The sequence below is a fragment of the Pyxicephalus adspersus genome, chromosome 5 (genome assembly GCF_032062135.1).
Source record: "Pyxicephalus adspersus chromosome 5, UCB_Pads_2.0, whole genome shotgun sequence".
In the NCBI taxonomy this organism is placed as follows: Eukaryota; Metazoa; Chordata; class Amphibia; order Anura; family Pyxicephalidae; genus Pyxicephalus; species Pyxicephalus adspersus.
Window position 1 is genome coordinate 65,942,113 of NC_092862.1, and position 24,767 is coordinate 65,966,879.

The 24,767-nt window shown below is 35.6% G+C and overlaps 1 protein-coding gene across 4 annotated transcripts in view; it reads right to left on the reverse strand.

The window, feature by feature from the left end:
* The window catches only part of GMDS (GDP-mannose 4,6-dehydratase), a 302,149-nt gene that overhangs the window by 49,429 nt on the left and 227,953 nt on the right, over positions 1-24,767 (reverse strand). For all 4 annotated transcript variants that reach the window (XM_072411796.1, XM_072411792.1, XM_072411795.1 and 1 more), the window contains exons 9-10: positions 13,811-13,929; positions 9,774-9,870 (exon numbers count right to left, since the gene is read on the reverse strand). In XM_072411796.1, the coding sequence (XP_072267897.1) occupies positions 9,774-9,870; positions 13,811-13,929 (216 nt within the window). The remainder of the gene's footprint in view (positions 1-9,773; positions 9,871-13,810; positions 13,930-24,767) is intronic.

Consider the following 24,767-nt stretch of genomic DNA (forward strand, 5'->3'; position numbering starts at 1 on the left):
ACGTCCACGGAAGACAACAGTAGTGGATGATCACAGAATAATTTCCTTTGATTGGGAGGCGTTTCATAATACAGATGGACAATGACACAAAATATACAGCCAAAGCAACCCAGGAGTTTATTAACGCAAAGAAGTGGAATATTCTTGAATGGCCAAGTCAGTCACCTGATCTGAACCCAGATGAGCATGCATTCCACTTGTTGAAGACTAAACTTCGGACAGAAAGGCCCACAAACAGCAACTGAAAGCCGCTGCAGTAAAGGCCTGGCAGAGCATTAAAAAGGAGGAAACCCGGCATCTGGGGATGTCCATGAGTTCAGAACTACAGGCTGACATTACCAGCAAAGGGTTTTCAACCAAGTATTAGAATTGAACATTTTATTTTCAGCTTTTTAATTTACTTTTGAGCCCCTGAAATGAAGTGATTGTGCTAAAAAAGGCTTTAGTTCCTCACATTTTAATGCAATTGTTTTGTTCAACCCACTGAATTAAAGCTGAAAGTTCAACTGCATCTGAGTTGTTTAATTTAAAATGAATTGTGGTAATGTACAGAACCAAAATTAGAAAAAAGTTGTCCGTCCAAATATTTATGGACCTAACTGTATTATTCATAGTATTTAATTGATTGGGAGACTGACATTCCATGGCAGATAGGAAAGTCACACAGAAGGTAAATCTCCCTATGAAAACCCAGGGGGAGGGGGGTGCTGATGTTTGCTATGTAACTGTAGATTTAATTTAAAATTTTTGCCCACAGCAGAGCTTTAACGTAAGTTATTTACCCCATAAAACAGAGCTTTACAAGGTTTGGCTTGGATCTGGCGGCATTGTTGAATCCTGCTCACGTGCCCATCACAGCTGGATAAAAGTCTTATTTATGTCAATTATTAAAGAACATTTTTATTTCCCGCAGAAAATGTAAATGGTAACAAAGCCAACATATTTGCTTTGCATGTTTCAATTGTGATTGCCAAAACTGCCACAGTTTGAAATGTTCTTATAGTAAGCGACAGCTCAATCGCAAAGACAGAGAATCTGACTGCAGTCTGTTTACTTTGGATAAAAGAAATTGATTTTTTAAACTGTATTAATTTATGAGCTGGATGGACTTGCACATATCTGATGTATTTAGAGAGCTATCCGGTTCTCAATATGAATCATACTCATGGGTTTAAATTTCATTTATTTCTTTGTTTGTTTACCTGTAACTCAAATACTTTTTGTGAAATGTGTCTAATATTTCACTATTATAATCTGAAGGGGAATTTTCAGCATCAGAGAATTTGTTTTGTGCCAGTTACTCTTTTCCAAGAAGGATGTTAGAGGGAAATAAACTTAGAAAGTTACACCTGGCTCTGAGTTTTATCAAGGTATATTATGTTATACCTAGTCAGTAAGTCCACCTCTGCTATTTCTATTGCCACTGTTAAGGTATATCCAGTGGCAATAGAAATAGCAGAGGTGAACTTACTGACTAGGTTGTCATCCTTATCCATACTGGATGACATTTTAGATATTTTAGACATTTATACTTTGACTATATACTTGATAGCCCTGGGGCCTGAATGTTTAATATCAAGACAGGGCCCAAATTTCAAACCTGCAGTGGTATTGTATGCTGCAATTGTGAACCTGTCATCCTGAAATAACTATCTGGCTATCATGCTGACGCTTTGGCTATAAAAAATATATCAATATATCAGTTCACTAATTCTGGACAAGTAAACAGAACAGGTCCTTGTAGTAGCCTTTGGTAGTAATAAAACTCTTTAAAAATTCTTAGCCTTACGAAATAAATGCTATACTTGGCACTGGATCTTAGATTAGAATGTGAGCCTCTCTAAGACAGACAGTGACTTGAATTCTGTAAGGCTTTGTGGAAGAAGCCAGTGCTATATAAATATGAAGTAAATAAAAATATAATCATTATCGCACTAAACACTACCTAAGCAAAGCCTTTGTGTCCAACCCAGTAAAGGTGTTCAAATTTTGTATATTTTGTGACTAGGAAGCATTCACTACAGGCAGCCAAGCAGTTAGCATTTTCAGAAGGGGACCAATGATAGCTAAAAAGGATAGTAGTCCCCTACATGACAGATGTATGTAAAATCTGTTATACCTTTCTAACCTAACCAAAAGAAATAAACAAAAATAGCATGTAACAACTGCATACTCAATTGTTGCCTCTAGGTATGACTTGCTTTCAATTTTCCATTTTGTACACATCCCAGTGTTGATGAAACATGGATATGAGAATATCACAAATTGGTACTGTACTAAACCTTTGCAAACTCAAAATGGATAACACAATATTAGAAATGATCAGACTAAACTGTTAAGCATCCTTTAAACTAAAAAAAAAAAAAAAACTCACAGCAAAACTAATCATGTAAAAAACTGCCAAAAAGTAAGAATCAGCCAGAAATGATTGTACCAAATACACCATAAACACACTTTTGGTACATAAACTAAGAAACCCCCCACCCAAAAAAAAAAAAAAAAAATAGAATCTAAGTTTAGTAAGTAGGTAAGTGTATGTAAAGTAATAATACAATGCCTCTGGTATAACGCTCTCATATACTGTTTATCACAATTCAGTAATATGACTATGCTATACATTTTGTTGTAACAGCTTCATTTGCTGGGATGGGCCATTTAGTAGTAAGTCAAAGAAATATTTAAGAATTTAAATAGAAATCCTAACCAAGTTGTTAAACTAATGTTCTAATTGGCTTTCATGAAATCTGAGCTAGACCACAGTGGTATGTTTCAGCAGATTGCCTACATACTACAGACAATCAATTTCAATAGAGCAGAACATGAACATTTTTTTTCCTATCCTTTCTTAGACTAAATATTGGACATACCTCTCTGTACATGGCAGAATACCGAATTATCCAAATTGAAAAAGTCATTAAATCTTAAACTATATAATCACAATCTACTCTGATTAATCACTCTACTAAGAGTGAGGGCTGTGCTGTATAACAGAAGTGTATACTGACATTTTAGGAGTCGATTTCCAAGAATATTAACTTGTTTATTATACAGAACTGGAAGCCAGTTTTCTCTGAATAGTTTCAGTGAGTAGTCCATTATTAAAAATGTTTAAAATTAGTGCAGAACACTTTCAGTCTGATCAGCAGAATGTGGTTGCAATATTTTTGCAAATCTTTTTATGCAATATTTTTTTTTTTGCGTAGGAATAAACCCTATGGTGTAACAAGAGAAGGGGAAGGTGACTGGTGTGTAGGTTAATGAGGCTACAGGACACAAACAACAGTTATACTTCTAGCTGCCAGTTCTGAATTAATTACGTGCACAACAAAGCAGTCTAAATAGCTAGAACAGCTATACATTTCTGAAAAATAATAGCAATGAAAACCCTTCTATTTTCCAGTCTTTTAAAAAAAGGATGAGGACATACTTCTGATAAATTTGCTAATTGTAAATCCAGCCTATGACTAATGAATGAAAGTAAAACATTAAAGTTTTTCTCTACCCTTTTAGCACATGTATGCAGTGGTGCAGGTTGTCTTTTTGTGCCGATTCTTCCTCTCTTCATAGTTCTAGTTCATGAAGGATTCAGGTACTTATTGCAGTGTTTTATTTTAGTAAATACATAACTGTATAATATGTGTATATACATACAGTCATACACACACACTAAACACATGTAATTTGTGTAACAGTGCAATGGTTTGTGTTCTACAAGCAGGAAAATTGCAGTTTGCTGAATAATGACAAATGCTAAGAAATGACAGGGTACTTGAGAATACAGCATTTAACGCATCAATACATTTTATGATCACATCCAGGATGTATTTTCTATCATCTGGAGAAAAGCACAGGTAAAACGGCAAAACATTATGGATGAAAGAAAATATTTCTTTTGTTAGACCCTAAATTTATTACACAGATGTACTGGTATTAGTCTAGTATGATACCAGCTGTTCTTTCCTATAGATAATAGATAACTATATAGAATATTTACATTGGAAACACATTAGATGGCTAAAGTGTTTTAAAATGTAATGAGGTTTCACAATTGTATTCATCTTGGCAAGCTATAAATAAAAATTAAGTTGAATTTGTATGGTATTTCAGTTGTAACAGGTACATTATTTTAATAAATGCAATAAGGACAGATGTTTCACTCATATTATTAGGCAGCGTGGTGTCAGTTACCGTATAAAATCCTCACTGTGAGTTAATCACAAACAAAGCAAAAAAACAAAACAAAAGAAAAAACAAACAAAAAAAAAAAGACATTCATTAACTTCTGGAGCAAGCTGTGCTTTGATATGCAAAAAGAAACAACTGCAGAGTTTGTCTTGGTCATCAAAGAGTTACAAGAGCTTGCTCGGTCTCAGTTGTGTTTAGCAAAAGACTTCTTCTGCAAGTCATGCCAACAGCCTCTCCCATCAAGCCTCTGTCCTGCACACGAACGAGCAGGGAAGCCCTGTTAGTATCTAGGAGTCGTCTGTATGTTAGATGTCCTTAACTCGGGAACTACTTGTAATTTATACCCAAAAGTAACAAAAGGAACTTAAAGTGGCTCTGCTCTGAACTTTAAGGATGAATTTGTGAACACAGCCTGCAGCTAAAGAGCTAAGAAATACTGTTTCAAAGCCCATCTCTAGGCCAAGCTTACTCCCTTCTCACCCATTCAGTAGTTTCTTTTTAACCTTGTGGAGCGTTTTATATTTGTCGAAGTCTGACGACTAAATGACTCAGGCAGTGTCTTGGATTTTAGAAGAAGGACCCCTCCACGCAGCAGAGAAGACTTGAGATTGGAACATCATAAAACTGCTGAAAGAGGGGCTTTGTTTTTCTTTGTTTTTCTATGCCATCATTTAGAACGGAGATGAGGGGAGGGTGTTGGAGGTGGAACCCTGTGATCAGTGTTAAAATGTATTATTGCCTGCTCATTTTCTATATTACGGAACTAGGGTCACAATTTGCTTTTTATACAAAAAAGATAAGATGAAAGGATTATATTTTTTCATGTGCTTTGGGTAAATTTACTTTTATTTTCTGCCACCAGACATGGCTTGTGGTGGAGTTGCATTTTTTCTTGAACGACTGAAGATGACCAGAAACAACCTTACTGTGAATATTGTAATACCTTTCACCCTGCTGTCTTTTTGGGATTTTATGAGAATGGGGCGGGGACATTTAGTGACAAAACAGAACTGTGTGATCAATTTATCTTACTAGTCCTAACTTCGCTTAGTACATTGGGCCTGATTTATTAAAGCTCTCCAAGGCTGGGGAGGATACACTTTTATCAGTGAAACTTACAGCAAACCTGGAATGAATCTAGTCCAGGATTAAAAACATTTGCTAACAAATAGCAAATGACTTAAGAAATTCATTCCAGGTTTGCTGGATCACCCAGGTTCACTGATAAAACTGTATCCCTTGTAGCCTTGGGGAGCTTTAATTATTAAATCAGGCCAATTGTATATTATAGGAGACAACTTTATTTCTGTTGATGCAATAAGAAATGTGTGGTTAGTAACTGTGCAGGAAAATAATGCTACTTTGCTTACGCCATATACACAGTGGAAAAACACATATTCCCAATATTTCTAATGGCAAATCCTGCCCTGTATAAAAGATTTTAACAAAAAATGGAAACCATTTACCCTTAATGGCTCAAAACGCTTTAATTTTGTTTTTACATATTTTACTTATTATGCATGGTATCCTAAGAAATAGCAAAAAAGTGCTAAATTTAGGCATTCCTAAAGTAAAAAACAAAACTATGCCTAACAAAATTCTTGGACAGTAATGCATTAATGTAAGTCCAGTAAATGGTGGGGGGAAAAAAAGGGCAAATGAGGTCAGGTAAAATATAAAATAACCGATTAAATTTTTCTAAAACCCAAAAGGCAGAAAAAAGGAATATTTCAATAAATCCCAAAGGAGAGAACAAAAAAGACCACACAGACTTTAGAATAATAAAACCTAAAAATATTTAAGGTCAGGAGATGGGAAGAGATTAAGGTCAATTATTAGCAAGAGCATTCTAAGATAAAATGCATACGTAATGTAAAAATAGTAAAAGCATTTTGGCAATAACATTTGTTTATCACCGGAAAAGATGTTTAACAAAATCCTAAAACAATTTAAGACACTGCTTATTTGCTTGTCATTTGTATGTACACATTCTAACCCAGAAGCTACAGTATTTTGTGTAGAATTTGACTCAATAATGGGAACATCTTTAAAAAATCTTTTTCAGAATGTGAAAAAAAAGAAATGATTGTTTAAAGTAAATATATTTTTTAAATACTCTTTAAACATAGGGTTGTCATAGGCATGTCCACCAGGACTAAAATACTGCAGAATCTTCACATTTTGCTTCTTCCCAAATATGTAGCAGAACAAGTGGAATACTATTCTAAAATTGCAGACGCAGCTGTTTTGGACGTCTCATTTGCTATATTAATTACACCTATGCTGCCTAAATTATAAAAGTCTGGACAAGTTGACTGCCCCTGAAAAATCATTTAATCTCCTGAGAAATGACGCTGTATTAGCTATTTGGCCTGTTCCAAAGGGGCCCTTTATTACTTGCATTCAATTTATTTAACTGAAAAAGTAAACTTATAATAAAAAAAAATACCATCTATAAAATTCCTGACCCATATGAAATGCTGTAAAAAGAATTTGAGCAGAAATTAGCAACAAAAGGAAAGGTTAATATTAATACTAAGAACTTTTGATGCTTACTTGGGCACTATATTCAAAATTGCAGTAATCACGTAGCACCAACAGAATAAAGTGTAGGCTTTACACATGACTGATGATAAAGGATAAACACGGCAGGTATCTGACATGTCAATTGGCCAGCACACACTACCAACACACACCTATATAGAAGAAGGAGTTTTAATGTTCTACATGTGTTTGAAACGTGGGTTTCCTCCAAGTGCTCAGGTCTCCTCCCACATCACAAAAACATGGAGTTAGGTTAAAAAACACACCCTATAAATTGGCCATATGCTATGTTAAAGACATATGACTATGATAGGGACATGAGATTGTGAGCCCCTTTGAGAGGCAGTAAGTGATATGACTATGGACTTATCACTATAGCTGGCGCTATATAAATACTAGTAAGGAAATAAAAATAAATTATTTACCTTTTAGAAGAGGACATATATGAGAAAAAATGTCACCCTGAAAAGGGCTTCAGGACCTAGTGAGAACCTAACCTGGAACAATTAGGAAACCACAGATGTCTGAAAGGTCTCAACCCATGCCTTACCAGGGAAGCGGTTATCAACCTAAACCGATATAAAGGACCTTGAGTTTAGTTCAAGACAGTGTACATAAAGCTACATAAAGCTGTCAAAACAAAAACTGGGGCCTCTTACATAAAGCTGTGATATCATGTTATATACCCCTTTTGAGAAGTTCAATTATTTTGTTTACAAAAAGTAAAAGCCATTTATATTATCTACCAGCCTTTTATTATTAGCTCAGCATAGGAAGTCTTCCAATTTTCTGGCTTTTTCTGAATAATCTGAATTTTAAGCCATATGAGAGTTTATCTTCTAGATTCTGTAGAAGTCTGTGTACAATTTGTGAATATTATTTGTTGTTGAAGACAGTTTCAAAAGCAGTAAATTAAAACCATTTGCAATTTACTTGACATGCTGGTGATTTTCTAAAATGTTCAACAGAAATAACAGAATTATTATTTTAAGCAAGCATTTTTCAGCATGTGGTCACTTTTGCATTGCTTCAGGGGAAGGGTGAGTTATAAATACCAACAGAGAACCAGCAGTGACCTTAGAAGTACAAACTCCACTTCTGATTTATGTATTCCAACTTTCCAGTACTTTCAACTTTCCTGGAGGGTAAAATATATCCATTCTTATTTCTTTTGGCATAAAGCAGAGTCTTTACCTCCTCTACAAAATCCATTAATCGCAATGGAAGGGCCTGCAGACCTGGCTTGTTCAGCAGGGGAGGGGTCAAACCATTCTCTGATGTCAGAATCAATCATGGAATCCTCAAAGAACTCCCTCTTGTTTCATCGTGTCTTCTCATCTACTCTAACAAACCCAACATTTACTTAACAGCAAGCACTACTTACAATAACTTCATCCACAGCAACCGTGTCTTAGATTTCTTGGCCTACTTTCATTGAAACTAAAGACACTTGGAACACCTTTAAGGAAGCGTCCCATTTTGTCTACCGGTTCAAGTACAAGGAATTGTCAAAACTTTCAAAACAGCTCAAATAACGATACACTAACAGCTATTAAATGTCCCTAGAAGTAGAGACCTGACCCTGCTGTTACACAGTTCTGGCAAAAAATCAAACTATTATACATACTAAAAAAAAAGTAAACATGGGAGAGACCAAACCAAATATAAAGTAACAGTAAGGATCTAACAATTTCCAACGCTATACAAAACTTTTAAAAAGTTTTGAAAAGTTTTTTTTATCTGCTGGATTGACAACACTACAGTACAAATGATTGAATGTAATATTAAAGCTATATAAATCTCTGTCACTGAAGTAGATGATATCACACTAACCTCAGCCAACAAATGCGTTGGAAATATTATGAAATGAAAAGTCAGAGGGATGATTGGAAGACGGTCTTATGAGAAATCTATGCAAATTGCTTGTTTTTTTTCTGATTTTAGCATGGGAACATGTTGATGTTTGTCTGAGACAGTTTAATTCTGGGTATTTCTCATAAACCATCATTTTACAAGCTGCTGCCGATTTTCCAATGTAATATAGTTTGTAGAAACAGCACATCAAAGAATATACAAAGATTTTGTCACTGTATAGTTTCCATATATATATATATATATATATATATATATATATATATATATATATATATATACATAATATATATCACTGCATAGATTCAATATATATATTATAAAAACTAGGAGTGCTCTTTAAATTCCCTAAATAAAGGCTGGGGGAGGATAAGAATAAACATTCAAATTAACAGTAAAGCAAAGAATAATAATATTTTCTAGAATATAACTGCATTCATGAATTTTACAGTCATTACTGAAAGCAAGTGAAGTTTGTTTCTCATTTTCATGATAAATTAATTGAACAAGCAAGGAAATGCTCAAAAAATAGAGGATTTATACAATTAATTGTTTATATACACAATACATAACACACAACCAATATCTAAAAACCTAGAGTTTAGATAGTGGTTGTATAATATTGAATTGTACATAAACAATAAATTGTATTTTTAATAATCCCCCCCAAAATTCCTAAGTTTTGGTGCATATGCTTACTTGTTGTTTCTTCAGTGTTGTTAGCACATCATTTGTTAGGGTGCTGGGATTGGGACAAATTAGAAGCCACCACACAAGAACTATTCAGTTGAATGAAGAATATTATTGATAACTTCATGTTATATTAGGTAATTTGGTGGGTATTACATGATTTTTCTCAGCTACGTGATTAAAATATTTAGTTTAGTTTCCTAGCACTAAAATGTTGCTCTATTTCTTTTTGAATGTAAATTTTACATATATAAAACAGAGGAAGAGGTAGGTACATCAGTATGGAATAATGCCAGAAAAAAACAAAACATGTTGTTCTATTTTAACCTTACAATGGTCATATGTGTGAGACTGCACACTGCTTGACTTATCAGAGGCTGGTGGCAGGGGGTTACTTAAGGCCTGGACAGCTGGCCAAATACTGGCAGCAACAGTGCAAGTAATTACCTAGCAGCAGGGGAGATGTGGACATTACTACTTACCACTTCAGTTGGCCTGTAGTACTTGAGATCAACTTTCACATGAATCTTTCCAGTCTCACTGCAGCGTCCTACTTCATTTTCATTCTTGCCCTCCCACCTGTAAAGTAGACAAACAAATGATGAACACAAGACAACCTTCAAACACTAGGCTAGAAACATTTGGTTGCCATTTTTCACCTTCAAATCCTGGTGTCAATCCTTTCTCCCTAGGTGAGTGTAAACTCATTAACACATAGAACAAAGAAGACCACTCACCACAAGAATAATTTACCAAATTGTCACATTTGTGATGTGTATGTCCTATATCATAATGCACATTCTACACTTAATTTGGCACAAACCATTGTTATAAGGCAAACAAATGCACACTGTACTTACAACAAAGAAATAAGCACAGTTCACAAAGAAGTGCAAATTATTTCTTTTTAAACGATGGAAAACTTGTAATGAAAAGTTTACCAGAAAAATGTGAAACATATTTAGAAGTGAGTAGAATAATGAGCATAGAGTGAAAGCAAATAGAAAAAAGTTAATAAACAACTCTTTCCAGATCCTTTTAATGTCAGAATTCAGTACTACATGATTCCAATGCAAATTATTACTCTGGTAAGACCACAAGCGTGCAAAAAAATAAAAATAAAATAACAACAGTGATAGGACATTGATTTGGTGATGCAGGAACAAAACATCTACCGCTGTCTCCTCCTCACAGGACTTAACTTTCTTGATATCACTGATATAACTTAAGTGCGACCCCTGCCATTACCAAATGGGCCAAACGTGACATTAAGTGATTTAAATGGTACAGAATGCTTTCTGACACTGGAGAAATGCAACAGGAGATTGCAGAAATGCTTAATTAGTTGTTGGTAACCGGATACATGCTGAAAGGCACATTACATTTAATGTACAGCACTGCGTAATATGTTGGCGCTATATAAATCCTGTTTAATAATAATAAATAATAATAATTACATTTGCCTGTTTTCTTATACTGTAACTGTTAACCAAGTGAAATCACTACATTTATAGTCAGTTACAGCTTGCCATGGGTAATCCAGAGCTTGGGCACTTTGTCTGCCCACAAGATATTCAAACTTGGAATCTGAAGTTGTAATTAACTCATCAGACCTATCTGACCCCCACTATCAAGGATATAGAAATTCCAAAAACTCCCCCAGTATTAGAATCTTTATGAAAACTAATTGACATTAGGGGAGAAGAGGTAAAACTGTAGTGCAGATTTTTGAATATGAGGCATGATGAATTATGTATTCAGTATTCACTGCAGTTGAAAAACTTTTTCTGACACAGAAATAAAGCCCATCTTCATATTTAACAGTAATCTAATGTAATGTATGTCACATGTTCAAATGCCTTCTTTTGTAAAAATGCATTTAATGGTACATAAACTGAAAAAATAATAATCATCAATAAAGCAATAAAATGGCAGATTGTGTATTTAAACAATATTTATACCATGGAGGTGCCATTAATATGCCAATGCTGTTTAGATGTGTAACAAAAAATGAGTCACTGAATTTGGTAGTGTAATCTGTCTAAACTAAATTACAGTACTAATTTCCAGTGACAGCACTGCATTAGCAGCAAGACTCAGTCTCTAATATAGTAACACTTCCATTAGAAAACTTTCATAGCTTAAAGGCTTCACCTGTCACTCAATGGAGAGCTATTTAAAAATTTAGTAATGTCACACCCTTCTTTTACACAGCTTTGTTTTGTAACAAATGTGCAAAAATATAGATAGAGATATCTATATAGATACACACACAAAGAGTCATGAAGAAAATACATCTTTTCAGTTCTAAGGATTTGGGTATTAGGCCTTAAATTAGGTAAATAAAAGTTCAGATGAATAAATATTGACACTGTGTAATGTCACATATTGATGTTTAACAAAGTAAAAATGCAGAAGCAGTGTGTAAAAAAAATTAGCCTCCAAGCTACTGCAGTAAACACCAGCCCCATAATGCCCCTAGCCTACTACATTGCAAACCAACACCCACAGTGCTCTCATTTTACCACATTGCCCACCTGTCCACACAGCCACCTATGGGGCTCCCAGTCTCAGGGAGTAATCTTTAGCCCCCGCTGCGCCTTTCTGCTTCTTCACAGGTCCCCAACCAGTACTTTTCAGCCTGTTGCAGAGTCCCTAATCTCATTTTTTTTACATCCAGTCAGCTGCAGTACCCTCCTTATTTCCCCACCATGGTACCTTTGGAGCCCTGATCCCTCACAGTGCCCACCAGCCTCAGTAACCTCTTTACCCCATAGAACCCTCACCCTGCAACAAAGCCCCTCAAACTCCTCATCCCACAGTGCCACTAGGCCTGCTGAAGAGCATGCTGCACCCCCAGAGCCTCCAGCACACCAATATTTTTCCACACCACAATAATTTTCTCCTACAATTTTTTTTTCTCACTGACCACCAGCAATGGGGAATATTTACCTCCTACTGCCCACTAATGCGGAGTCATACCTTTCTCAAACTGATAATGCTGGGGTATTTTTCCCCCATGAAAGATTTATTTTAACTTATCTTGATCCTGGTCAAGTTAACAGTGGTCCAATCAAAATTAGAAAATAATTAATGAACTATAATAAGTTTATTATATGTCTTGGAATTTGACTTTGACTTGAATTTGCATGCTATGCAGGCAATGCTTTATAAACAGACCTCCTACTGCACAAACATTTAAAGCAGACCTAAAATGAAAAAACAAAGGTAGTACTATTTGACAAAAAGGCAATATCTCTTTTGTCAAAAAATTCACTCCCTGGATCCTGGTGGCTTTTTGTTTAAGCTCTAAATTGTACAGTACCTGCACGTCGCCAGACACAGAGCCAGTGCACGTTGCCAGACACAGACCAGCTGCCAGGAATAATGTAGATCCTGACCACGCGCAGGGGTTATATCATCCAATGACAGAAAAGGATCGCCATATTCACAGAAGTCCGCTGTGCAGTAAGCTGTGAGGACAGAGCTATACCTCATGTAGCAATGACAGATCCTGGCCCTGTCATTGCTCTAGGGGGACTGGTTAGGAAAAGTTATGTGTCATATTCAGCAAGTATGTTGTGCATACTTTTTGATTATGGCAGATTACCACCCAACGTGTTTAGATCTGCTTCAAATGTTTTAAGACAATATAAAATAAAGGTTTGAAAAAAAAATATTTGGCAAGCTGAAAAAAAAAAACAATAAAACATTTTTTTTTATTTGTGACAACATACATTATTTTCAATTAACGCATAGGCCACGTATACTTGAAACTTTTCTAAATTGCAAAGGGGTAAGGTCATTGTCATCAGGTCAGTGTGTGAGTTGCAATGGGTATTCGCTAATAATTGACTTATGACTTTCCTTATGTAGCTTTAATGATGATGGAAATGAGCCATTATTTAGTCTACTATTAAAAATCCAAATAATCCTTATATGCCAGATGTTTTACTCCTTCCCATCTCTTTCCCTCCGACCTGCAAACACATCAATATTAGAGCACCTTACATAATGACTACTTTAAATAGATTGAGGTTTAAGGTATTCTGCACAAACTGTTCTTGATGTCCTGAAAAGTTTCTAACTGTAAAGGGAAATTCCAGCTCAAATGAGATTTTTACTGTGAGTGCACTTGTATGTTGGCGAAGCTAACAGAACAATGTGGATGGCACGGCAAGGGCAACTCTGCAATCAAGGTAAGTTATGTTTCATCAGATGTAAAAGTAACTTTTGGACTTAACAAAATTGTGTCTGTGATAAACTTCCCAGTAGATACTGCACTCTTTTAGGACAATGTAAAAGCGTGTATTTGGTAGTAAATATGCAGAAATCATTTCAAGGTACCTTCCTCATTAAATGTAAGTATGGCATTTGTTCGTAAATTGTATTTTTTTATAGTTATTTAGAGCCACTAAGCATGCCAACGAATTGTAACAGTTTAACAAATGTTGTTACATAAATTGCACTAGAGTTACAATAATATTATTAATGGTGCATGTTTGTGTCATTTGCTTACACAATGGTTTTCCCGATATGCTTGAAAGCTTTCTCGACAAATTCACGAACACTGTGGACCTCCCCAGTAGATATCACAAAGTCTTCAGGTTCATCTATTTGCAGCATCAGCCACATAGCCTGCAAAGTAAATAAACATAGGACTGGGTTAGTACAGCCTACTAGGTTTCTTGTTTCCAAGGCACATAATGCATTCAGGAAGTCGGTAGAGTATTACATGAACTACAGTATAATAAAATTGCAGTTTATAAAAGATATTTGGGTCCCTTTACAAAGGACTTCACACAAATTTCACCCATGGATTTACACAATTTTCAATGGAATCCATCAACTGACCATTAAAGAGAGCAAGAGCAGGAAATGATATGCGAAAATATTTATTGCATATTTGCAGACAAAATACTGACACTAAGTCGTTCTCAGTTTTATTGTGAAAAGGGAAAGTGCTCTGTAAAAGGAGCGCATGCAGTTACCTGAAGTGAGGAAGTGGTAATCAAACCGCTTACTTATAATTCCCAACTGCTTGTTAAAAATAAACTACAAATAAATCAATTGTCCATACTCTGAAGAGATATTCACCTTAAAATATAAACCTTTAGTATGCCTTTTGATTTGCAATAAACTGAAAAATGTTTGAACTTTTTTTAATAATAAAAAAAAGTCCAACTACCCTCAGAAAGAACAACTAGACAAGTTTAGCTATCATGGACATCAGATTCCCAGAGCTTTATGGCAGCTAGGTCCTTCATGGTTGAAGATCAGTTAGTTATGGGCATAAATGTTGTTTATGTTTCTGGAACATTGAAAGGCAAACGCTGTACACACAGCAACAATCTTGTGCCCACCAATGTGTTGTAAATATATTTGTATTGCATGTACTTACTATATAGACAAACAAAAGGTTCTACTGAAAATGTTCCCGTCATTTACAACATAAAGTAAACTAACACTGCATAATGCTTACCTGCTTTTTACTAGCATGGGTGTCTGCACTGTAACATATGGGAATGAGGATAAGTACTTGGATAGAATTGTAACAGGAAGAAAGCTCAGGGTTACTTTACCATTGTGTAAAATCTTTGCATTTAGTCCAAAAAGCAGAGAGGTCAGAAATTTTCAAAAGTGTTTTTCATCCCCTTTTGCAACATTATACAGCAAACAGAGGTGAGTGGAATAGTATGTATATTACTTCTGGCAAATAAAGCAGTTCCTGTGTCCCAAAGACTTACAACTAGGTTAAGTGGTTTTCCCTCGAAAACTAGCCCTAGATAGACATATGATTACAACAGAGAGATGAGATTGTGAGCCCATCTGACATGACTATAGACTTTGTAAAACACACACACACACACACACATAAAAATGACATGTTTAATAGATATATTCACACTAAGTTATGCTTTTTTGTGCAGGAATTGCTGGAGAACTTGTCTGTGTGCACCACAGGCAATACCAACCCATCCAGATGCTAACAGGCAAACACAGTATACCTAGACTTGTATACTCAAATTGCCTACCTTAATAAAGGTTGTTAAGTAGAAAAAAATGACTATTCCTTTAAGGTAAGACCCTTAAATGATCTTTTTACTTCCAACAACTACATGTAGTGTTAAGGTATTTCCACTAAAAAGAACAATAATTAAGTAGGGTATCTAATATACTATATATTCAATAAAGTGAAAAACACAGCTGAAAATCCATTCACACAGACTTGTGGAGCAGAGTATAAAGCAGATTGCAGTGCAAGCAAAATCCATACCAGATCCATAAAACCTTGTCTGACACCTGAAATAATTGAGATTTGTTGAAATATTACATAACAACTATAAACATACATACAAAAGACCATCAGTGGGTCCTTACGACCCTATGATTCAAATGGGCATTATCATATGGAGTGTTGGGAAATGTTTTCTGTCATCAATAAAAGTGATTGGTCATTCTAAAAGGGGCAAAAGAAAGAACAAAAAACTTATAATAATGGCAATTTGAGAAGAAATTTCTTAAAATGGTTCCTCAGACTAATGTCATTTGTCAGGCAACACACATCTCTAAAATGCATCATTACCTATGCAATGAAAATGTATCCAAGGAGATAAATAGATAGCATTGTGGTTAGATCTGAACACTACTCCTGAAGCAACCACTAAAATATTGTTCTTTTAGGTGTCACTAGATTGGTAAGGAACAGTTTTTTTTTTCCATTAAATACCTTGTAACTAATCATCCCCATGATGCACATAGCAATCAAACATAATCACATAACAAAAGACTGTATCAAACCTGATATTTATCTTGGATTGCTGCATGATGGCTCAGAAACGAGCCAATGTACAGTTCTCGCTGATCCCGGAAATGTTGTTTGGCATCCAGCTCAAAGAAGGATCACTGCAGTCATACAGCGACCCACACATGACAGTTATGGAATGTATGCACAGTTGAGTTTGTGTTAAAACAGGCAAGAGCGATAGACCTATACTGTCTAAATCTTTATCAGAAGTCCTGACAAAGTTTCTTTATCAGAGGTTCACAGACCAGTAGCTGCCATACTGTGGACAAGCAGTTTGAGAAGTAAAAATAAACTTAAATTAACATAATTAAAATTAAATGTATTTTATAAGCTATTTTATGAAGAACAGAAAGAATTGGAATTGTTTTTAAAGTTTTTATACACACTTTTCTGTTCCATTTATTTCTACTGTGTGAGTGTAAATAAAGGAAAGAAAGATTATATATGGGCAGCACGGTTGCTCAGGGGTTAGCACTCCGGCCTTTGCAGCGCTACTAGGTCCCAGGTTTGATCCCCAGCCAGGACATTATCTGCATGGAGTTTGCAGGTTCTCCCTGTGTCTGCGTGGGTTTCCTCCGGGTACTCCGGTTTCCTCCCACATCCCCAAAAAAACATGCAGTGAGGTTAATTGGCTTCTCCCTAACAATTGACTAATTCCCTTAGACTTAATGACATATGACTATGATAGGGACAATAGATTGTGAGCTCCTTTGAGGGACAGTTAGTGACACGACTATGGACTATGTACAGCGCTGCGTAATATGATGGCGCTATATAAATACTGTATAATAATAATATATATATATATATATATATATATATATATATAAATAAAACTTTTACTATAAATTAATTGGAAATGAGAAAATTAGATATGGCTCATTACCACAGGCAACACACACAAAAAAAAATATTTTTTTTTGTACAATAATATTTTATATATTATTCATTACAGATTCTGCTATTCCTCCTCAGTTTCTCATAATTGGTATCTGAGGTTGCTTTGTCCTAATATTTTAGGTACAAGAAAAATAAAAGCATTAGGAATAAAGCATTCATTGCTGAACTGCTGAAAACTGCATAGGTGGACAGACAGATGTCTTATTGCCCATTATACTTGGTTAGACCTTGTATGTTGTATGGCCATTTAGGTAATTAACCTCAAAAGAAACTGACCACTAATATTGTAAAAAATACAAAATTCTCTTTGTTGCTATATTGTTACAGTTTTATTTGTATTTTTAGAAGACTAAAAATGACATTAAAGAATAAAAGCATATCACTCAACACAACTGCAAAGTCATCGTATTTTACATCCAGTATTTAACGGTTTGGGGCGTTTTAAATATAGCTAGAACTACAACAATTTCCTGACTTTTCCAAAACAATCTGTTAACAAACTAAAAGGTAAAAAAGAAAACAATTTTCTTTGTTTCTCATAAAAAGGAAACAGTCAAACAGTTTGCAAGCCCTCATTGGCTAATGTCTGTTTTCACTGCTTATGCTGCGTCTGAAATTTGCATAGCGTACAAGTTTCTTGTCTGGAACGTATGCCAGAAATCTGCAGTTACAACAATGGTCAGACAGACTCTCCCAGGCCCCTGACCTACCAATTTCTAGGCATTTCCTTTAATAGTTCACATTGTACCAGACCTTAGTCTGAAAAGGAGAAATGAGAGCTGCATAGTGGCTGATTTATTTATCATTACTGGATCTTTTACTAGTCTTAACAGAGGAGAAAAACTTTGTTTAAATTCCACTGAGTATAATTAATGGTTATTGAGACGTAAATGAAGAACAGGTGACATTTGGAATTAGAAGATAAATGAGCCAGTGTTTTAGTGTGATAATGGGTTAGTAATTGCTATATAGCCAAGGAATATTGAACCCCATCATAATGCTAGATCATGTCCAGAGCACAAAGGCCTCTGTGTGAGAGCTACTCAGCCGTTTACCTCCTTATACAGCTGCAGAGTTGATTTGGTACATTTATTCCCTGATGGACTGCACAGCTCAGGCAAAAGTTCACCAATTCTCACCTTCCTGTTCACATGCTGAACCACATGACCCATGACACGGCTCAGCCATAATCTTAGATACAATCACTGCAACCTCTTGGCTATCATTTAACTGCATTATATAGGTCACATATTTTAAGAAAAAGACAAGTTTTTTCTTTTTTTAATTAAGTTTACTTCATTTGGCAGGATTTGGTAAAAGCTATAAATGTCATGCACCTTTTACCTCCCAACTATAGTTTGTAAAAAAAACAAAAAACAACCAACGTATATATTGCACACACATATACACACAAAATGTGAGAAAAAAAAGTATTTTTAACCATTAGTAATTTATACAAATATTGTATACTTTCTGTGAAATAAATAAAAAACATGCCCATGGTTCTAAACCACGATTGCTAAGCAATAAATTTGTTAATGACTGGACAGTAAGCATTTGGTACATATGTATTATTAAAGTGTATTGTGGCAAAATCAACACTAATTGAATTTGAACCTGCCTGGGATAAACCTAGAATTATCTTCAGACAAAAGTATTAACAGGAACAATAAACTGGCAGAGCAGACTATAACAAACTATATGTATTTGCTTGCTTGTATAATACATTAAAATATAACTAAGCTAGTGTGACTCATTTATCCAGAGGACAAATCTCTACGTTGATAGAATGTTATACAGAATAAAATACTCAGATGCTAAAGTGTACTGGGCATATGTGCCAGGTTAATGCACTCCGAGGAGCTACGTAACTAAGACACCTGCTCTGCACTTTACCAATGTCAACTGCCAAAAAGAAAATACATAAAAAAAAAAAAAATAACTTACACGCCTATTGAAGTGATAAAGGCTAGTTAAAAACCACATTTCAAATCCCTAAGCTTTGTAGTATTATATAAAGGAAACACCCACTGCATTGACACTTGTATGCATTTCACACCTGGACTAGTGAAGGAGAAAAACCTCAAGTGGATTAACAAATACAGAACTGACTGTACATAGACGTCTCTCGTCAGACATTTCAGAGCATGAAGAGACTCTCATCTGGCTTCCCATTCTTCCGTTCAGTATCCAGCACACGAATACTTATTAACTGTGCTATCACCCATAACAAACAAGCCTCGTTAATAATGCTTATGTTTAACCACCTTTACCCCAGGTCCATTTCCATGTGCTCCCGTGTGAGTGCTCAAAACACTACACAATACTGCTATCTATTCCCAGTTATCATGTGTCTATTCAAATGTATTACCACCACCATTTCTTAAAGAAAAAAATGTTATTGAAAGTACAAGTCGCTACTCGCAATACATATTTTAAAAAGGAGAAGTCTGCTAGTACAAAATTGCAAGAGGGAGAGAACCTTGTATGTTTTGTCTGTCCAAAACATTATTTAAAAATGTAATTCATATTGACAAAAAAGCCAAGATACAAGCATAGTATTAAATATCTGACATAATTAGCACTTGTAATCATAACATAATATTCAGATAAGCTTCACTTCACATATTCTAGCTCAGGGGTCGGCAAACTCCGGCATTTAGGCCAGATATGGCCTAGCCGGAAGTTCATTCCGGCCTAACGCCCCCTGGCCGATCCGGACGGCAACCTGTGGCTCTGGAGCTGCGGGTTGCCGGCGGATCAACCAGGAGGCATTAGGATCTACCGGAACTGGAGCCGCTGGAGCTCCAGAGCTGCCCTCTTGCAGTCGCTCCCCTATTTACCGCGGCCGGCGTTGATACTTCCGCCACCACGGTAAATAGGGAAAGCTCCCTAAAGGTAAATCCGTCTCCTCCGCAATGCAAACGGAGGAGAGGGATTTCACTTCAGAGGGGCGTTTCCCTGGTGGTGGGTGGAGCTATTAGGGTGGGTCCGGCTTATTGTGTTCCTATTCACCCTATAAATGGCCTAGTGGCTATAAAACTTTGCCGACCCCCCATTCTAGCTTAAGCACTAAATATTGGGATAAATATGGTATGTTCACAAAAAAATGCAAACATTTTCCTAGAGAACTAAAATATAGATGGTTAGTGGTATGGGAAGCAAAACACAAGGCATGGGATTAAACGGGAATATTTAATGACTTTTCTTTCCTTTGTTGTTCTCAAGCTAGAAAGTTTATTTTTACAAAAAACCTTGAAGAAGGCTAACATCACACATTAAAATCTAAATGATCAAGCAAGATATAGGGCCCTGATTAAACACGGATTTATAAGATGGTTCTTATAGCTTGTCACCTCACTGCTTCCAATTTGGGATTTGACAGTGAAGGAAAAGCTATAGTACAGTCATCCTACTGCTCATTCTTCTCTTCCCCCATCACAAAGTTTCCTTTTAGCTGATGTTAAGTACATCATAACTGACTGGATCCTAGTGAAAGATGGAGTGGACCGCCATCTACCATTCTCAGAGTTGCTGTACACTGGATCACAAAATAATTCAGATACTTACTCTAGTAGCATACAAGACATGTAATTTTATTAGAATGATCCCAGAGCTGTAACAACTGTTTTTATGTTTGCCTCTTAAAAAACAAATAGTTTATTTCAATAGACTAAACTTTTTTTTTATAAACATTTCCTGAATTTGATATTGCCAAGAAGTCTTCTAGAAGTAATCTACAATGATTTAGCTTCTGTAGAAATGTGTTGTCAGTGTGAAGAAAGTATCCTAATTACAAAACCTGAAAACAACTAAAAGCTCTAAATGCAACACCTTCCTCCAATTAATAAAAATATAGACATGTAATGTAATGGATGCAATGCATGTCAGTTTGGCAAATCTTTATTGACAATTTCCTGTGTTGTTAACATTCACAAATTTTGAATTCCATTTTAATTCAACAGTTTTGTAAGCTGGAAAAACGTGCAATTTATTTAGGGTGCATCCAGTAGAGCTAGACAATCTGCATGCTGTAAAAAAACTAAAGAAAGAGGAAAAAAAAAAACAGGAATGTTTTTAAATCACCCCCACTTTAACCAAAACTGCAATAAATGTTGCCTATACATACAGTTTTATGAGAATGTGGGACAAAACAAAACAGAGGGTCAAATTTCTACATCTTCTGCTTTTATCAGTATCCATTCATTGAGGAAAACTGCTGTAATTATATAATATACTCTAAGAATTGTAATCACAATTTATACTGAAATGCATTATACTTGAATTTTGGGAAAGATCTTACATAAAGAATACAAACATCTAAACTGTTTAAAAAAAATCTATAGGGATGTTGGGGTCCAATGGCAGTCCAATCATTTTGAATAGTCATTGCTAGTTCCCTGGCTAGGCCTTGCCATTGCAAGATCCATGGAATGAAGGGTGCTGGTCACCTTGTAGCCCACCTGGTAAAAAGGGTTCCCTGTAGGGCCCAAGGTGTTTCCTTTTTACCTTTAAAGATGCATGTTGCATTTGGCCCCTGAATGAGCTTCATTGACTTTCCTATCTCTGCATTAGAAATGGTGGTCTGGCCTCCTCTTGGCATTGACAGTGGTGTGCAATTTGAAGTCTCAGGTTCCAATTTGTACTTCATCTTTAGGCCTTGATTCAGACCATGACTATTAGATCTGATAGGAAGACTATGATTGTATAGTGAAAAGCTATTCAACAGGTGGCTTTTTTGAAAATTAAGTTTATGTGCTTCAACCCTGACAGGCTGGTAGATCTAATTGGAGACAGACATGGTCAAAGTTGTCGAGCTGTCATATATCGGTATAGGTTGTTACACTCCAACTGCCCATCCTTTATATAGGATCAGGTTGAACATAATATTCTGTTGAGTCTGTATTGAAGTGAAGGGCACATCACCTGACCTGCTACTTTAGAATATTATCTTATCTATATCAGTTGTTGGTTTGTCAATCAGTGTAATTGTTGCCTCCTTTTCAATATTAAAATATATATATATATATATATATATATATATATATATATATATATATATATATATATTACTATCATATATTTAAATATTTCAGTTGCTTATTTGATATAAAAATCAATATATAATAAAGCATTTACCTCTACAGAGAAAAGCCTTTTACCAGGCAGATAAATACATATCAAAGTTATAAACTAACAGCTCTAGCATTCTAAACACCCTGTTTTTGCATTAGTTGGTGTAATTGTCTAATTGTATAAATCAGGTTTGATTGTTATTAATTAGCTTTGCAATAATGAAGTACTTAGCATTGTACCAAAACTCAATCTTCTATGTTTTACTTTACAGTAAATGTTGTGGGCTTTTTTGGACCATGGTGGCCACCTGTCCTAAGATGTATAAAAACACACACCAAGAATAAAGAGATGGCCTCGTGTGTGTATTAATTTCACTATTATCAGCATACCATTACTCCAGTGTTGGATAAGCGCATCTATAACAAAGGGAGCGTTATGTAGCCACCAAATAGGGCAGGATTGCTTTCTTTACCAACAGTATGTAATTAAGTATAATTATCTGCATCTTTGCACCTAGAATAAAGGATTGCTCAGAATCATCAACATTTATTAAGGTTACTGACAAAATAGTAATTCATTTTAATTAATACTTTAGCACCCATGTTCTATTTTTATGAATTGGTTCTTCCCACTATTGATGAGATATATGCCTAGAATGCACTTGTTTTGGGATCTGGGATTATTTCAGTGGGAATCATTGAGCAGACATGATGGTTGCTCTATGATTAAAGCATTGATTATTTGCTTGACGTGTTATTTTTCTTTTTAACTTTATTTATGTTGTGCCAGCAAAGTCCAAATCTTTACAGAAACGTGTTACACATTTTGTAGCAGCAACGCATGCAAATATGTGAGAATCATTTTCCTTCCATTTTGTTTTACCCTGGCAATGGCCACTCTCCTCCGAAATTGCCCCCTCCTACATGAGCCAGAAAAACAACTCAAGTAGCCCCAATCCACAGTGATTTCTAACTGTGATATACCCTATATTCCTTAAATTTTCCTTACTAGGCTTATGAATAACAAGCTCATGCAAATACAACATAAAGAAAAGGAATGTGATGATCCTTTACCTACAGACCCACACTCAATAATCATACTGTACAGTAACAACTGCCAACCAGGATAAAAAGGAAGTATTTTAAAAACTCTTCTTTCTCAGATGTCACTGTCAGCCAGGGCCTGCACAACACTATCAGTGGGCTGTGAGTTGTGACTCTGGCACAGAGTGTCTAGAACTTTACTTGCCACCAATGCCACCCTCATAGGCTGTGGGGGAAAGAGCAAAGTGGCATAAAAAGTGCTAAGAGTAAACAGCTGGAACTTCGCCATGATGCCTTTATTATAAAATGTGAGGATGAATTGTTCAATTGTTCCTGCATACATCAATTAGGGTTTGTTTTAAAGTGTATTTAATGTTTTATTTTCTAAAGATTGAAAATTCTAAAGCTTGGGAACAGGTTCACTTTAAAATATAATAGTATCATGACCAATGACTTACAAAGCAGGTTCCTGAAATGTTATTAAAAATTGATTGGATATGCTGGAAACAATTAGTGGATATTTTGTTGAATGTGGTTTGCTGAAATATATAATGGCATCAGAAAGTATTCAAAACCCTTCCCTTTTTCAATTTTGTGATGTTGCAGCCTGATGGTCTGATGAAAACAAGACACTGTTTAGCCTCAATTCTAAACTTTATGTCTGGAGGAAAACAGACACCGCTCATCAACTGTCCAATACCATCCCAACAGTGAAGCATGGTGGTGGCAGCATCATGTTTTGGGACTGGTCAGGGTTGAGGGAAAGCTGAATGGAGCAAAGTAATAAGATATCCCCCATGAAAAACCTTTTCACAGTGCTCAGGACATTTGACTGGGCTGAAGGTTCACCTTCCAACATGATAATGACCTAAAGCACACAGCACAGGTAACACAGGAGTGACTTAGGGCCCATTTTGTGAATGTCCAAGTCAGGAGCGTGACTTTGAACACTATGGAACATCTTTGTAGAGACTTGAAAATGGCTGTCCACCAACAGTCCCCAACCAACCAGACTAAGCTTGAGAGGATTTGCAAAAAAAGAATGACACAGAATCCCCCAATCTAGGTATGCGAAGTTTGATGCATCATACTTAAAAAGACTTGAGGCTGTAATTGTTGCCAAAGGTACTTCAACTAAGCAAAGGTTCTGAATACCTACATAAATGTGATATAGGCTTTTTTAAACCCCCTAGCGTTCTAATTCTGTCTGTATTTCCATGCAAAAAGCGTTACATTTTTTTTGCATGGAAATTTATTTTACCATGAAGGCCTAAAATTCTTAGGTATAACGCACCGAAATATGTCCAATATTTAATAAATGTATTAATAAACTTTAAATAAAAAAAACACAAAAATCTGTTAAAAAAGTTAAACATGTAATATAACTGTACAGTAGCTTTTATAAGATAATTTTTAAAGATTTCTTTGTATTGGACTCAATACAGCTATTTTGTATTGAATCCAATACAAAATTATTTGAATTTCACGCAGATCCTCCCGACTGCACCGACGCATGCACCGACGTCACCGGGAAAGAAGAAATGTCTGGAGGAGCTGCAGGGACCAGCAGGACGCCAGAGAATGACAACGGAACAAGGTAAGTGTTTTTTTTAACCACCTGAGCGTTACACTGATGTCTAGATTTCTGT